We start from the raw sequence: 16,382 nt of genomic DNA on the forward strand, positions 1-16,382 counted from the left end.
CATCATAGCCGTCTTGATCCGGCAGAGCAACCTCGTTGCTTGGAAGGAAAGTATATTGTGATAAAGGTATAAAGAAGTAATAGGTTGATGAGATTGTGTAATACGTATCATTTAACCCATCAGGTTAAACTAGAAGTTTTACTTTACTCAAAAACACAGCAAGCAATCTGGCAAGTAAAACCGGTAGTTATACACTGGTATGTCAAATTTTTCCTACTTTGTAAAGTTCATTAAATTTACCTGGCAAGTTAAATCTGTAATTTTTGTTAACTTTGCGCTGCTATAAAATATTGAATACAATCAGCTTAGCTAGGCGTCGTTGACTAGGATATATAATATTTTAATTTTGAACATCCTGTAATCGTAAATCTGGTCGTCACAAACACTATAATGTTAAATATCTTTGTATATCAAAGTACATAAATTGAATTATAGGAAAACTTTTTACACCCAAATTCAACATATAGTGTACTAAAAGTGTATTCACGTTTTATATTTTTTTTCTTATTTTTGATTGAAAAACCTAATACTTTTTACAAGAATTTGAATTTCCCAATTTCTTAGGATCTGTGAGATATAATAATCAAACACCATAAACAATATTCTATAATAAAAAATGTTCTATACATAATGTTAAATAATAAATAATGTTTCTTCTATTTTTCATATGACAGTGACACGGAAAACGTCATTGATATTACACAAAAATGAGGTACACGAAGCAGAAGTAGCTTAATCTACGGTTTTAAATCCTTAGGTTTGAAGCCTATGCCGTATGACTTTTATTCGGTCATAAATCCGTAACTTTTCCTTCGGTCTTAAATCCGTAAATTATGAGCCAATGCCTCAGGACTAACTTAATCTTCGGTCCTAAAACCGTAGATTTTATTTGCAACATGACTAACTTAATCTTCGGTCTAAAATCCGTATACTTTTAGGAGAATAATGACCTATGCGGCAACGGTTCTAGTTTGCATTTTTAATTACGGTTTTGCTAAGCTTAGCTGCGGTCGTAATCACTCGGTATTTGCTTAATATTCAGCAATAAGCAATTAAATTTATTGGTGATCGTCTGAAAAAATATGCTCTGCGGTGACGAATCGCGCGCATGTTTGGTTGACAACTCTACAGGGAATGGCAGATGACATGATATATACAAGCTGCCTTATGCTCCTGAGATAATAGAGCCTAATTTAATAAGCATAATAAAATAAACTTGCATCCAATATTCTAAACCTACTTGCTACTCAAATGTGAGGTAAGTTTTGTTAATTTAAGTAAAAATAAATATAAGTTAATATAAGTTCAGCTTTATAGGTCAAATAATTTCGAATACTTGATTAAATTACAATTAATTTCACGAGAGAGATAAACAACTTGAATTAATTTTTAATAAAAATCAAGACAACACAAGCTGTCGTTGAATATGACGACATTAAATTCAGGTTTTTGTTGTTTTTGACAACTGATATTTGGTTAGTATAGCACAAAGCCTGGCTGAAGAAATGTGATGATTATCATAGAACTCATTCACATCTTGAATAGTTTAACTCTTCTCCTCACATTTTGAGTTTAAAATCAATTGAAGACAGCAAAATGCTAAGTAGCTTCCACACCGGCAACGCTGCCATAGCAATCCATGCACACAGCCTCGTAGGCCAGCGGCCAGCAGTGTGTACTTGACGCTCTGAAGCTGCGGATCTCAAACCAGACACAAGTGTTGCTGGAATACAAGTGGGCTTCGAAATTCTGCACTGGAATAATTTTTTTATTTTTGAAATATTACATACGTAAATTCTTCACTTGGGAGAGAAAACTCTAAACCACATTTAAGAGTTGCTGAAATAAGAGCGAGCATCTAAATTCTTCACTGAAACATTATTTTGTTTCTGTAAACATATGGGAGTGAAGAATTCGTACTGAAAAAAACGGGTTAGAGTTTACGAGGCCATGTGCAAGTAAAATGTTCGCACCCGCGACTCAAGTGCTGCTGATAAGAAGGCGAGCATTCAAATTCTGACATAAAACAGAACTTTTTAGCGCATTTTCTCATTTATGGAAAAATGCACTATTGTGCTCGCCATGTCCGTCCGTCCATCCGTCCATCTGTCCATCAGTGACTTCACGTTTTCGTCGACGAGAAAATGCGCTCTCTGTCACTCACTGCAGTGAGTACTGAGTTATATTTTTTTAACTTTAATTAGACTTCGCTCGGTAAATCTTTCGTGTTGTGATGAGAAATCATATGAACTTAATGCGCAAATAAATCTTAAGTCATTTGAGAAATTCTTATTTGAAATGACGAATGATTTCAGAATTATGAAGCATGAGGAACAAATTATACATAGAGTGATTATTTTATCAGTTCTCATATTTGGTCGAAAATAAAATTTGACAAGACGGGCTCTAAATATCAAACACTCATAAAGTAATTAACNGCATTTCACACCTGTCTCTTATACACATCTAGATGTGTATAAGAGACAGCTCTCACTCTGAGTACTAATACTCACTCTCACATGGTTGTACTGACTAACTCTCACTCTGAGCACTTGTACTCACTCACATATGGCCGTACTGACTAACTCTCACTCTGAGTACTAGTACTCACTCTCACATGGTTGTACTGACTAACTCTCACTCTGAGTACCTGTACCCGCTCTGAGTCCTAGTTCTAAATCTGACTTACTCGTACAGACTTACTCTAACTCTAAGTACTAATGCCATATTACGGACCAATGGTCGGCCTAGAACTCCATGCCTATTTGTATACTATTCACCATTCACTGATTTGAATGACAAAATTGATTTCTTCCTGAATACCAAAAAAAACTATAATCAACTTTATTGACTACAAATGGTTACACTATCTATCATTCAATAAGACGTATAATAATGTTATATAAAACAAATATTTGTTCTCTCCTCACGTCAATCATGTTAAACAAGATAACGACTTCTTCTTGTGCGCTTTTTTACATCTACAAACCAGCCCTCAAATGCCCTGTAGTATCTTATGGAAGAGTTACCAGTTTAAGACTACGACCCAGAATAGAAATACCAGAAGAGAAGTGCCTATTTCTTCAAAGACGACACTTCTATTCTATTATAACAGTTAGCTAATGCCTGAATATAAATAACTTATATCCTAAAAAATCGGAGCAAATTCAACAAAATAATGCCCTCGTACTTATCAACAAATATCTCATCAAAATGCATCGTATGCGTCAAAGGAATATTATTGAAATAATACAAGTACTGAATAATTCAAGTTCTGAATTATTAAAGCAATAATAATTACGATGGACGGCCGGCCAAGAGTGGACGACGGGTCATACATGCCCACAGTGTCAGACACTCTGCCTGCCATGCTGCCGCCTGCACTAATGTCGCCAACCCGACCGCAGTCCGCAGAGTGAGTGAGACGTCTACAGAGGGATTTGGTGATCTTATGAGTGATTATGTTGTCTAAATAGTGATTGTGTTGTCTAAAGAGTGATTAGGTGGCCCATAGAGTGACTGAGTTGACCGCAGAGTGATTATGTGGTCTGCAGCTTGATTGAGCTGTCTACAGAGTATTAGGTGGGGTACAGAATAATTAGATGGTCTAAAAAGTGATTGGGTGACCTACAGTGATTAGGTGACCTACAGAGTGATTTGGTGGCCCACAGAGTGATTAGGTGACCTACACACTGATCAGGTGACCTACAGAGGATTAGGTGAATTACAGAGGGATTTGGTGACTTACAGAGTGATTAGGTGATCTACATGGTGATTAGGTGACCTACAGAGTGATTAGGTGACCTAGAGAGTGATTAGGTGACCTATAGAGTGATTAGGTGACCTAGATAGTGATTAGGTGGCCTTCAGAGTGATTGGGTGACTTTCAAAGTGACTATGTGACCTATAGTGTGATTAGGTGACCTACAAAGTGAATAGGTGACATTCAGAGTGACTATATGACCTACAGAGTGATTAGGTGACTTAAAAAGTTAGTGTGTGTTATTCCGAATGAATGTGTGGTCTCCAGAGCAAACGTACGGCCTCCATGGTAATTAATTGCAACACCGCTTACGCCTTTTAAAGCAATCCGACCCCAAAGCTACCCATGTGTAATCGTGTGTTTGAACGATTTAATCATCGATTCATTGGAATTATACATTTTCGTAGCCGGTTATAACCAGGCGTCTCTATGGCAACGACAGTGAACTTGTCGCTACAGAGCGCCTTCATGCACTATGTGGTATCCAGAGTGAGAAGTGGTCTTTAAAGAGAGTGTGCTTTATACACGCACTCTGGAGAAGTGGCACTTTCATTTAATTCAATTAAATGAATTTAAATTAAATTAATTTAAATTAATTTCATTCATTTGATCCCTAGAGTGAGTATGCTTCGCACAGAGTGAATACGTGGTCGAAAGAGTGATTGGATGCTTCCCAGAGTGATTGGGTGCTCCCCAGAGTAAATATGTGGTCTGCAGAGTGTTTTGGCTGCTCTAGAATTCGCGTGCTATTACTAGATAAAAGGCACGGTCACCAGAGTGAATGGGTGTATGGTCCCTTTGCTGGCTGCCTTTTCTCCAGAGTTAGTGGATAGTTCACAGAGTGGGTAGAATTGCCAGAGTGAATATTTGGCTCCAGTTTAATGGTATGTTTCACAAACTGAAGGTGTACCGCCACAGTAAAGTTATATGAATATAACCGTGTACGCCTCAGAGTTAGTTTCAGTACCCTACTCTGATCGGTATGTTACTCAGAGTGAAGAATTAACAACAGATGCTACCATGCAGCTCCTCCCTCCCCAAAATGAAAAATTAAACAATGTCTCTCCAGTGAAAAAGAAAAATTTTCATCACTGTATTCACTTCCTTAACAAATGGAATCTGTGTTCTGCAGTTTTTTTTTATTTCAATGGCAAAGAAAGTTTATTCACTTCCATAATATAGAAAATAATGTTCACTTCCATAATGAAGACAGTCTTGTTCACTTTCATGATACTAAAATATCATGCACCAACTGACGCAGTACAACTTTCATGAATACAGCAGGAATATGAATATTATTACTTTAATAATAGTAATCTAACATCGAAGTCATTAGTTAATAAAGATCATGCATCAACTGACGCAGTATAACTTCATGAATATTGCAGGAATATGAATATTATTACTGTTATAATAGTAATCTAACATTAAAGTATTTTTAACAAAGGTCATGCACCAACTGATGCAGTATAACTGTTCCTGATCCTCTCCGCAGTTCTGAGGACTCGCAGGTTCAACTGATGGAACATATGAGGTCGCCATCCCGAAACACATTCGGGTCCAGGTCTGTGATGGGCAGCTTCTTCGCCCACACTCACCTCAACTCCTTCATCATCAACGACCTCACTAACTACTCCATGAACGACCAGAGATGGACGCTGCAAAGGTCTAAATTTCATATTAGTTGTGCATTTACTTGACGTTCTTAAATTATTATTTCAGTTGCATACCAACTGAATTTAGCCACACCGTCTCTCAGAAACATAAAACCTTTTATTCGTATTTTATGTGGATTCAAACTATTTTTTATCACTTAGCTTTCTTGTAATAGTTGCACACCAACTAAGTAAGCAAATTCCGTCGCTCAGGTATTTAGAACCTTATATTCACATTTTTTGTTGATTCAAATTAATCCTGCATTATCCTTTACTTCGGTAGCAGTTACCCCTGCATTACCATTCATCTACACTAACTAAATATTGCAAAATCAGCTCCTAAAAACAACCTTTCCTTCATATTTTAGGATGAGTCCGTTTATTATCTTAATTCTGTCATGAATTGTAAACTTTTATTTTTATATCCAGGAAAAAAATAGGACTGGCGAGAAGGACAAAGGGCACGTCAGAGAAGAAGTCTCGGGACTTGAAGTCCAGAGACATCACACTGAACTTCGTGCGGCAGTTCAAGAGGAAGGAATGCATCAAGTCAGAGACTGGCTTTAAGTCAAACGACTTTGCTGTACTTGTTTTCGATTCAGATTACGCTGAATAAATTTAATATTATTTTGATTTAAATTGTTTTGTTCGTTTCTATGGAATGCTTCCGGTTTAAGAGGAATTTTTGCCACCGTTACAATTATAAATTTAACTTTACCTCGAATCTGATTATTGAATTTCTATCCAAGGAATTCATTAATTTATGCATCGAGTTTTATGGTCAATATAATTTAAATAAACAATAAGTTATTTTTCTAATCAAGACGGATACATATGCATATCACTACATATTACTTCTGCAACAATTCCTATTACTACATATCACATCTGCTGTCACTCATTCATCAGTTCTGATTAAAAAATCAATGGGTATTTAATGCTAGCGGTTTTTAGGCTGAATTACAAAGTGTCCCAGATTACCGTCAATTATTCATTACACTTCACTAAAAATATTTCTCGAAGTCTACTACGAGTTTAATAGGTTCATAATTTAAAAAATGAAAATCTGGTAGTATGACTAGCGGAAAATTAATTTCGTAGCCTTGTCGATGTGATAATAAACTTGAACGTGCCAATGCCCTTGATTTTGAGTTTTTGTTCACATTCAGGTACATTGCTCCTAAGTTTTTGTTCACATTCAGGTACATTGCTGCTAAGTTTTTGTTCACATTCAAGTACGTTGCTGCTAAGTTTTTGTTCACATTCAGATACCTTGATGTTTAGTTTTTGTTCACATTCAGGTACGTGAAGGCCCGTGCGTCTGGCTCGTCAAATATTTGTTACTGCGGCCTGAGGGAAGAACGACATCGCCTGCTGCCTCCACCCAGCCTCTTCATCCAGCCGCAGCCGCTGCACAACACCGACACCAGGATACCAGTGGTGCGCCGCTTCATAATTTATATCTTTAGATTAGTTAATTATTATCTTGATAATTAATAAGTGTGTGGTGGCAGTTTGTCTTCTGTGTGGGTCGTATGCATAATTAATGAATGCAGAGCTCAGGCAGAGTAAATAATCTTTATGCTTGATCTGATAAATTATGCACAAGTTCAATAAACGTTTGCATGTTAATTAATCGTTTGCAAGTTGATTGAAAGTTCGCAAGTAAATTGAACGTTTGCAAGTTATTTGAATGTTCGCAAGTATATTGAACGTTCACAAGTCTATTAAACGTTCGCAAGTATATTGAACGTTCGCAAGTTAATTGAACATTCTCATACCGTGCTCAGCTGGAAGATGATCAGGCTCCGACTCTGAACTTATTCCCCGGCCACCCCTTGGACCCTTACTCACGTCTTGGACAGGGACCTGCCATCATGACCCCTCGCCCTGCCCTCATCACCCCTCGCCCTGAGCCCATAACCGAGGAGGAGGGCGACCAGGTTCCGACCCTCAGGTCCCCTCTCAAGAGTACGATCATTTTGAGCCTACAAAGCCTGGAGGTATAAACGCATGCTCCTGATTCCTTGTGAAATTTAAATCATTACTCAAACATTCAAATAACATCAGTGTAAATTGGCGATCAATCGTTGCTGGAAGATAGTTACCAGATGCAGCATTTATCATTATCAACTGCTGCTAACATATATCATTAACTTCCCATCCTTTTGAGTCATGAGATATCTAATTTTCTATGGCCCAGGTTCATTTATACGCGTCAAATGTTTCAAGATAAGAACATTTGGTTGTGTTTGCAAACGGAAATAAAATTGTTAAAATTGTTTAACTGGACATGACCGTTAAATACGGCTGTGGCGTATACACTTATTCAGATAAATATGACTGTGCCGCATAAACTTATACAGATAAATATGACCGTGTTGCATACACTTATGCAGATTAATATGACCGTGTTGCATACAATTATACAGTTAAATATGACCGTGTCGCATACACTCATACTGCTAAACATGGGTGCTAAACAGTACTGCTAAACATTACTGCTAAGAATGATTGTTAATTATGGTTGCCAGTTTCGTCAGGAGCCAACATGATGTTCCCCAAGGAGCTCATGAAGACCTTGGATGGGGAAGAAGATGCCACCAACACAGCCTGGAACATGGGCCGGTGTATTGCTGAGTATCCTACCGATGCTTACGGACTCATTGACTTCGTCAGCGAAACTTCTGGTGGCCGATTAAGATAATCATGATATTAGTTAAACTCATAATTATAAGTTTTCATATTAAAATATGTTGGACGGAATTCGCGGGTCTCTTATGAATATGTAAAATTTACATCAATGCCTCAGCTTTGAAGCTTCATGAGCGCACGTGTAGGACAAGTATATATCAATCAATCTGCGGACGAAAGTTGTTCTTGAATACCACGAAATTTCACTATCGCCTACATTTATAACTCCTGAATAAATTTAAGTGAGGTACATAAATTTTAATAAATTTTATGTTGGAAAACTAATAATTTACTTCCATTTAAAACAAATATTTTAAAATTTACTCATATTCTTTCCAATTCGTGCCCAGGTTCTAGCAAACCGGCTAAATACGTGCGTATGAGTAACACCACGAGTATGGATAAAGTATTGTCCCTGTTAATCGATTATTGGCGTCTCACTGAACCTGTGAGGCCAAACCTTGTACTCTCTGTCACCGGTGGGGCCAAGAACTTTAAACTTGATGGAAACAAAAAAGCTGTTTTCAACACAGGACTCATCAAGGTGAACTATTTACCCATGTCAGAATGCATATTTTTACAACGTTAGAATCGCACCGAGTTTAGGTCCAATTGTACCAATGCATACACGCACAGAGAATAAGCCAATATTCTCTTTAGTGCATTTTCTCATTTATGGAAGAAAGGCTGTCTCTTATACACATCTTGCTGTGTATAAGAGACAGGTNCCTCAATAACTGCCTCAAATGACTGCTGCCTCAATAACTGCCTCAAATGACTGCTGCCTCAATAACTGCCTCAAATGACTGCTGCCTCAATAACTGCCTCAAATGACTGCTGCCTCAATAACTGCCTCAAATGACTGCTGCCTCAATAACTGCCTCAAATGACTGCTGCCTCAATAACTGCCTCAAATGACTGCTGCCTCAATAACTGCCTCAAATGACTGCTGCCTCAATAACTGCCTCAAATGACTGCTGCCTCAATAACTGCCTCAAATGACTGCTGCCTCAATAACTGCCTCAAATGACTGCTGCCTCAATAACTGCCTCAAATGACTGCTGCCTCAATAACTGCCTCAAATGACTGCTGCCTCAATAACTGCCTCAAATGACTGCTGCCTCAATAACTGCCTCAAATGACTGCTGCCTCAATAACTGCCTCAAAGGACTGCTGCCTCAATAACTGCCTCAAATGACTGCTGCCTCAATAACTGCCTCAAATGACTGCTGCCTTAATAACTGCCTCAAATGACTGCTGCCTCAATAACTGCCTCGAATCGTGCGTATTGACTTGGACAAGCATGATCCTGGCTTGAAACAAATAAAAATTATAAGATGTTTAGGACTCCGAAAAATTTACAAAGTTTACTGTTATGCTATAGTGTATCTCATTACTTCCTCATAAGACCTTACTTCCTCATAACTTCTTACTTCACAAGCTCATAAGACCTTACTTCCTCATAATTTCTTACTTCACAAGCTCATAAGACCTTACTTCCTCATAAGACCTTACCTCACAAGCTCATAAGACCTTACTTCCTCATAAGACCTTACCTCACAAGCCCATAAGACCTTATTTCCTCATAAGACCTTACCTCACGAGCTCATAAGACCTTACTTCCTCATAAGACCTTACCTCACAAGCTCATAAGACCTTACTTCCTCATAAGACCCTGTCTCTTATACACATCTAGATGTGTATAAGAGACAGAAAATATGTTGGACAGAATTCGCGGGTATCATATTAATATGTAAAATTTACATCAATGCCTCAGCTTTGAAACTTCATGAGCTGACGTGTAGGACAAGTAAATCAATCAATCTGCGGACGAAGGTTGTTCATGAATACCACGAAATTTCACTCTCGGCTATATTTATAACTCCTGAATAAATTTAAGTGAGGTACATAAATTTTAATAAATTTTATGTTGGAAAACTAATAATTTACTTCCATTTAAAACAAATATTTTAAAATTTACTCATATTCTTTCCAATTCGTGCCCAGGTTCTAGCAAACCGGCTAAATACGTGCGTATGAGTAACACCACGAGTATGGATAAAGTATTGTCCCTGTTAATCGATTATTGGCGTCTCACTGAACCTGTGAGGCCAAACCTTGTACTCTCTGTCACCGGTGGGGCCAAGAACTTTAAACTTGATGGAAACAAAAAAGCTGTTTTCAACACAGGACTCATCAAGGTGAACTATTTACCCATGTCAGAATGCATATTTTTACAACGTTAGAATCGCACCGAGTTTAGGTCCAATTGTACCAATGCATACACGCACAGAGAATAAGCCAATATTCTCTTTAGTGCATTTTCTCATTTATGGAAGAAAGGCTGTCTCTTATACACATCTTGCTGTGTATANACAGGATAAGTACGCCGTTTAAGTCCATTTGGTGAACTCTAATACAGTAAACACCTTCATGTAAATAAATGGCAATAATATGAAACAATGATCGGATCCTAGAATGAATAAATGATCTGATAAATGAAACAGCTGTTGATTCCGTGCTCTTCAAGACCTGTCTCTTATACACATCTAGATGTGTATAAGAGACAGCCTTACTTCCCCATAAAACCTTACTTCCTCATAAGGCCTTACTTCCCCATAAGACCTTACTTCCTCATAAGACCTTACTTCCTCATAAGACCTTACTTCCTCATAAGACTTTACTTCCTCATAAGATCTTACTTCAGAAGCTCATAATACATGACTTGCAACGTCATCATGTAATCCTATCACATTTGTTAGGTTAGGCAGTAATATAATGCAATTATTCATTATATTACTGCATTATATTATTATATATGCTTATGCTAGTATGCATTATATTACTGCATTATATTATTATCTATGTTTATGCTAGTATGCATTATATTACTGCCTCAAATTGTTTAAATTGAATTGTTAGGCCGTTCGCTCTACGAACGCGTGGCTGTTGACGGGGGGAGTACACGTTGGGGTGATGAGGAGTGTGGGGGAGGCCGTCAACGAGGGGCAACACATCATCAGGGTAAGTTGGGATAACTTTCATAACATAACATAACATAACAAAACATAACATAACATATCACAACATAACATAACATAACATAACATATTGATCTCGGCGCTGAAGTGTAGGCCTGATGTGGCCTGTCGCCGATTCTTATTCTTTTCCTTTTCGTGCCTTGTTCACAGAAGATCTAAAATCGTGTAATTTGACCGGATCTTTTCATGACTGACGATGGTTTGAAGTAGCTACTAGTCTTCCACCGGGCTCGATATGTTGCTAGGCATTTCAAATCTGAACATATATTTTTCCATAGCTTTATCTAGTCTGTTCTTGAACGCGTTCATACAGGGTGCGGCAGTGAGGGCGGACGGTTTTAAAAACGTCATAAAACAGTATATTTTTACTGAAAAACAAATTTATTGATGCAATCAGGTTCACAAAGAAATAGCATTTCACACAGTTAAGTGTGGAAAATAACATCTGGCATGTGGTGGCCGAAATCGTTGATGCAGTGCTGTAGGCGTTCTTGAAAGTTCGCGTAGACTCTCTCCAACACCGCTTTCTAAGAAAGCGGTGTTGGAGAGAGTCTACGCGAACTTTCAAGAACGCCTACAGCACTGCATCAACGATTTCGGCCACCACATGCCAGATGTTATTTTCTACACTTAAATGTCTGAAATGCTATTTCTTTGTGAACCTGATTGCATCAATAAATTTGTTTTTTAGTAAAAATATACTGTTTTATGACGTTTTTAAAACCGTCTGCCCCACTGCCGCACCCTGTACTTGGAGCGCCAACGATGTCATTTCATTTCAATCATCTTTCAATTAAACTTAATTTAAATTTAAATGAATAAAACGAATAGGACAACTGGTTATTAGATTTAGCTGTAGAATCGAAAAAAGAGTACGGAATGATACCTTCCGTAGTAATTTTAGCGTAAAGTGTCGCGCTTAAAGGTAATTTCGACTGGATGATTGGGCATTAGAGTTAGCTAAATAAATAGATGAAACAATTGACTTTATTATTGATTGGTCCTTTTTTAGTGATTTTATCACAAGTCTCCGATCAAAGGAACCTTCGACTGAACAACTTAGACTGTTTCATATATTATGAGTTCGTAAGAAAATTTGTTTAAAAACTGTTCAATGCAGTGCCGAGAATTCCATCGAAATTCTCGAAGTTGCTCTTCATTCTTGTGAAAATTTCAAATAAAAATGAAAATAATTACAATAAATTCCTTACTGTTTGCAGGTAAAAAGGAAGACCGTATTTTCAGAGGTGAGAAAATTGCAGATTTTGTTTTTTAATACTTAATGACTTTTCCATTCTTAAAATTAGTCATATCTGGCTTCCAGAATTAGACCTTCTGGACCTTGATTTGATTTCCGCAGTTTAAAGTAATGCATGTCACCAAAAATTACGCATCAAAAAGTTATTATTGACAGCTTGCTCTAATTTATTTTTGGTTAAAACTCTTTTAAAGCTTCACCACATTTTTAATTTACCTTTTTTCACTAAAATTTATTTGATATATTCATATTTTATATTTATAATAATTAATCTAGTTTATGACAAAATTAATTTAATTTAATTCACTAAAATAAAAATAATAATTTCTGTTCCCTTGAATTTCATTCAGCTTAATTATTATGCCAATTATCATTGGAAAATTAAGTGAGAAATTCTTCCCAAAAACAATACATTTATTTTTTTCTTCTCTTGCTATTTTTAAACATTTTCCAGGAAGAAAGTGTACATCTCGTGCGAGGGATCAAGTGTCTCGGAGTAGCTCCCTTTGGCTACGTCAAAGACTACGAGTCGTTGGTTAATGACGATCCCGGGGCCTTCTCTAAAGTCAGGTACATAATCATTATAAGTGATTCATTAGGATATATAAGCGAAAACGTTTCGGAGTCCAGCTCCATTGTCAGTTCAAAACCTAGAACACAGGTACAAACAATTAGTAGCCTAAAATTCATATTCAAACAATTCACCTAAACTTGAGGACATTAGAACTAAAATCGAAGATAACAGAAATAAAAATGAGATAACATGTAGAGAGGGTACTATCTATTTACAATTTCTAGAGGATAGGAACTGAATGCAGCATTTAAACTGGGTTTCTGTTTGAAAATATATAAAGATTCTAAAATCCGTAGGTCAGAAACACCGGTTGTGGAGGCTGGGGGTTATCTTGCATGTATCCACTAAACTCAGCCTGCGCATTTTGAAATGAGTTATATTAGTAATTTCGTGGGATCGGACCAAATACTTGACTTTACAATAAAAGAAATGTGACGATAGGTACGAAATGTCTACCTTAAGAACCTTTATAAAGAACAGATATTCTCATTGCATAAAATGTATCTTATGTTAAATGTCGGAACTCAGAAAAGTTATTGAAGTCGAAGCTCCATTAGATTACGTATTCAAACATGAGTCAACGTCTTTATTTCTTTACAGCAAATAAAATATTTTTATTCTTACAAAAATAAAAATTAAAAAATTTCTTTGATTTTGTATATTTTACATTTGCACCAGAATTGGCAATCATATCCAAATTTTTTAGTCAAATAAATTTTACCGCTGGCTTTATCCTAACGACTGAAATAAATGAGTAAAGTCGGGTATTTTTCTCCTCAGGTACAAAGTGGACGAGAAGATCGAAAAGCACGCGAACATTTCCCTGAACGGCGACCACACGCATTTCATCCTCGTGGACAACGGCATGCGACATTCGTTCTCTGGCGCCGATCGGTTCCGGTTAATGCATATAATAATAATTTATAATAATATTATTATTGCTTTTCAATAATTAAGGGTCATATAATAATAAGCCTTAACGTATAAGCAAGAACATTTGACTCGCCAGGAATATAACTTTTGGGCAGAGTTGATTAAATGTTGTTTTGACAAAACCAACGCGTAATCAACTTTGTTTCATTTTCATTTACCTGCAGGGAACCCTGCAAACGATTAACATATCGCGCCATACCATATCATATGTCACATATCATATATGTCGGCGCTGAAGAATAGTTCTGTCGTGGATTCTTGTACTTTTCGTGACTTGTTCACAGGAGATCTAAAAACAGGTCCTTTGACCGGTTCGATAGTTTGAAATAGATACCAGGTTCGATATATGGTGCTAGAGATTTCAAGTATGAACACATATTTCTCCATAGCTTTATCTAGCTTTTTACAATTATACTTTTTAATATTTTATTTGTTAACTAATTTAATACATTTCTCCACAGCTTTTTATTATTCTAATTTAGTTTCATGGCGAGATTATCTTTGAAAAATCCTGTTTTTGGACATATATTTAGGATAGAGGAAACTTTTCGAGAGATTTTAATTTTTATTTTTTCAACTTTTTTTTTTTAGCGTGCTTTTATTGTTTCATAATCGCGGAGGAACCTATTCAGATACACGTTTGACGGTTACCGGGAACCCTGTAAATGTATTTTTAAATATTTTTCGACCGTAAAATTATCATAGCTAAACATGTTCCAGGACACTTCTTAGCAACCAAGCCTCAAAAGATTTTTTTATTGTTGCACGCATTGTAATGACGATTTTTTTTTATTGTTGCACGCATTTTAATGGTAAAATTATCGCGTGTCAACTGGTCCCAGGACTCGTCTGGAGGAGGCGATCCAGGCTCCAGAACCATCAGGGCTGGGCATCCCGGTGGTGCTGCTGCTGCTGGAGGGCGGTATGTCCTCCATCGTCAAGTGCTCCATGGCGCTCAAGAGTCGCATCCCAGTCGTGGTGGTAGCTGGCACGGGTAGAGCGGCGGACCTCATCGCTTACGGTGTCTCCATGACACATGAAACGCCTTCGTGAGTAACAACCTGGCAGGCAGAAGGTACGGAGTTTCTTATTATGAGCCGGCATCATAAAAAATACATTTTTCCCTGTTATAAACCTAAATATTTTTGGTCACGTTCCATAAATGATGATGACTTGCCGAATTTTTAATTACCAATTCTAATGCTACAAATATATGAATATTATTATCAATGTTTATTCAAAATATTTTAGATAAAAAAATTATTCCTCAAGGGACATGTTGAGGAATAAATAATAAAAACAATAAATAAGTAAATTTTTAACAATAACATACAATAAATGATAATTAAAAATATTTAAAAACTAGATAAATGAATTTTTTGAGCAGGTGTGCACTGACCTGGTGCTGCAGTGCTGCCAGCTCGCCGACCTCATCACCATTTACGACATCAACTCGGGCGAGCCTATGGACAAATATATCCTATTTGCCCTTCTTAAAGGTCAGGAAAAAATTCCATTTTATGCTTGTCGTACAAAATTTTAAATAATTAGAGGTTAAATATCCTGCGTAACCAAAAATACAGGATAAGTACGCCGTTTAAGTCCATTTGGTGAACTCTAATACAGTAAACACCTTCATGTAAATAAATGGCAATAATATGAAACAATGATCGGATCCTAGAATGAATAAATGATCTGATAAATGAAACAGCTGTTGATTCCGTGCTCTTCAATTCTACAAAACTGAAATTTAAATCTCAGGCGTCGTCGAAACGATTTAAAATTCACGAAAAAACGTGAAAATTCTGCCCTGCGATCAAAATTGCACTGATTATTGAACGAAAAATTTTTATCAAACTTTGGAGCCCAAGAAATTAATGGGGAACTCACGGATATTGAATGTTATCCAGATAAATGACGTACGATCGATCTCAACGACTGAGGTTTGAACAACGACAAAAGCAACTTCTAAATAATTCAATTGTTGTTGTTTCTATACAATTGATATTGTTGCATGGTATGGCTAGGCAGAAGTTGCTCTTTAAAGCAGCGCGGATTGAACACCAGCGGATAATTCGCAAAAATAATAAATAAATGATTATAAAATAGTTAAGAACGAATAACTCTCTATATTAAAGCTTAAGTACTATCAGCTGATTTCTCGTCAGGGATTTTTGGGTCTAACTTTGGAGCCATCAGTGATTGGTTGGCGTAGTTGCGAACTCGTGAATATTTTTGATAGAGCTGGCCAAAGTCCTCAACAAACTTGCATTAATTAATTTTCTAATAAATAACAAAATAATATTATATATTATATACTATATTTTATACATTATATAACCATAATAAAATTGAATAATGCGCTCAATAGGAGATGGCCTGGCGTCGGAGTCGTCTCGACTAGACCAGCTGCACCTGTCGCTGCTGTGGAACAGACCTGACATTGCTGAGTCTCACATCTTCC

The 16,382-nt window shown here is 36.8% G+C and overlaps 1 protein-coding gene across 1 annotated transcript; it reads left to right on the forward strand.

Annotated features, from left to right (window-relative positions):
* Positions 1-3,302: 3,302 nt before the first annotated feature.
* Positions 3,303-16,368, forward strand: LOC108669712 (transient receptor potential cation channel subfamily M member-like 2; the record flags this gene model as incomplete). The annotated part of the gene is made up of 14 exons (XM_047881256.1): positions 3,303-3,415; positions 5,259-5,429; positions 5,848-5,967; positions 6,720-6,858; positions 7,209-7,272; positions 7,335-7,421; positions 7,953-8,108; positions 8,463-8,656; positions 11,035-11,136; positions 12,866-12,981; positions 13,766-13,885; positions 14,761-14,953; positions 15,306-15,417; positions 16,290-16,368. Coding segments are annotated over exons 1-14 (1,766 nt in total), but the record flags the coding sequence as incomplete, so codon positions are not given.
* Positions 16,369-16,382: the final 14 nt, after the last annotated feature.

The sequence above is a fragment of the Hyalella azteca genome, unplaced genomic scaffold (genome assembly GCF_000764305.2).
Source record: "Hyalella azteca isolate HAZT.00-mixed unplaced genomic scaffold, Hazt_2.0.2 contig7437, whole genome shotgun sequence".
Classification (NCBI taxonomy): domain Eukaryota; kingdom Metazoa; phylum Arthropoda; class Malacostraca; order Amphipoda; family Hyalellidae; genus Hyalella; species Hyalella azteca.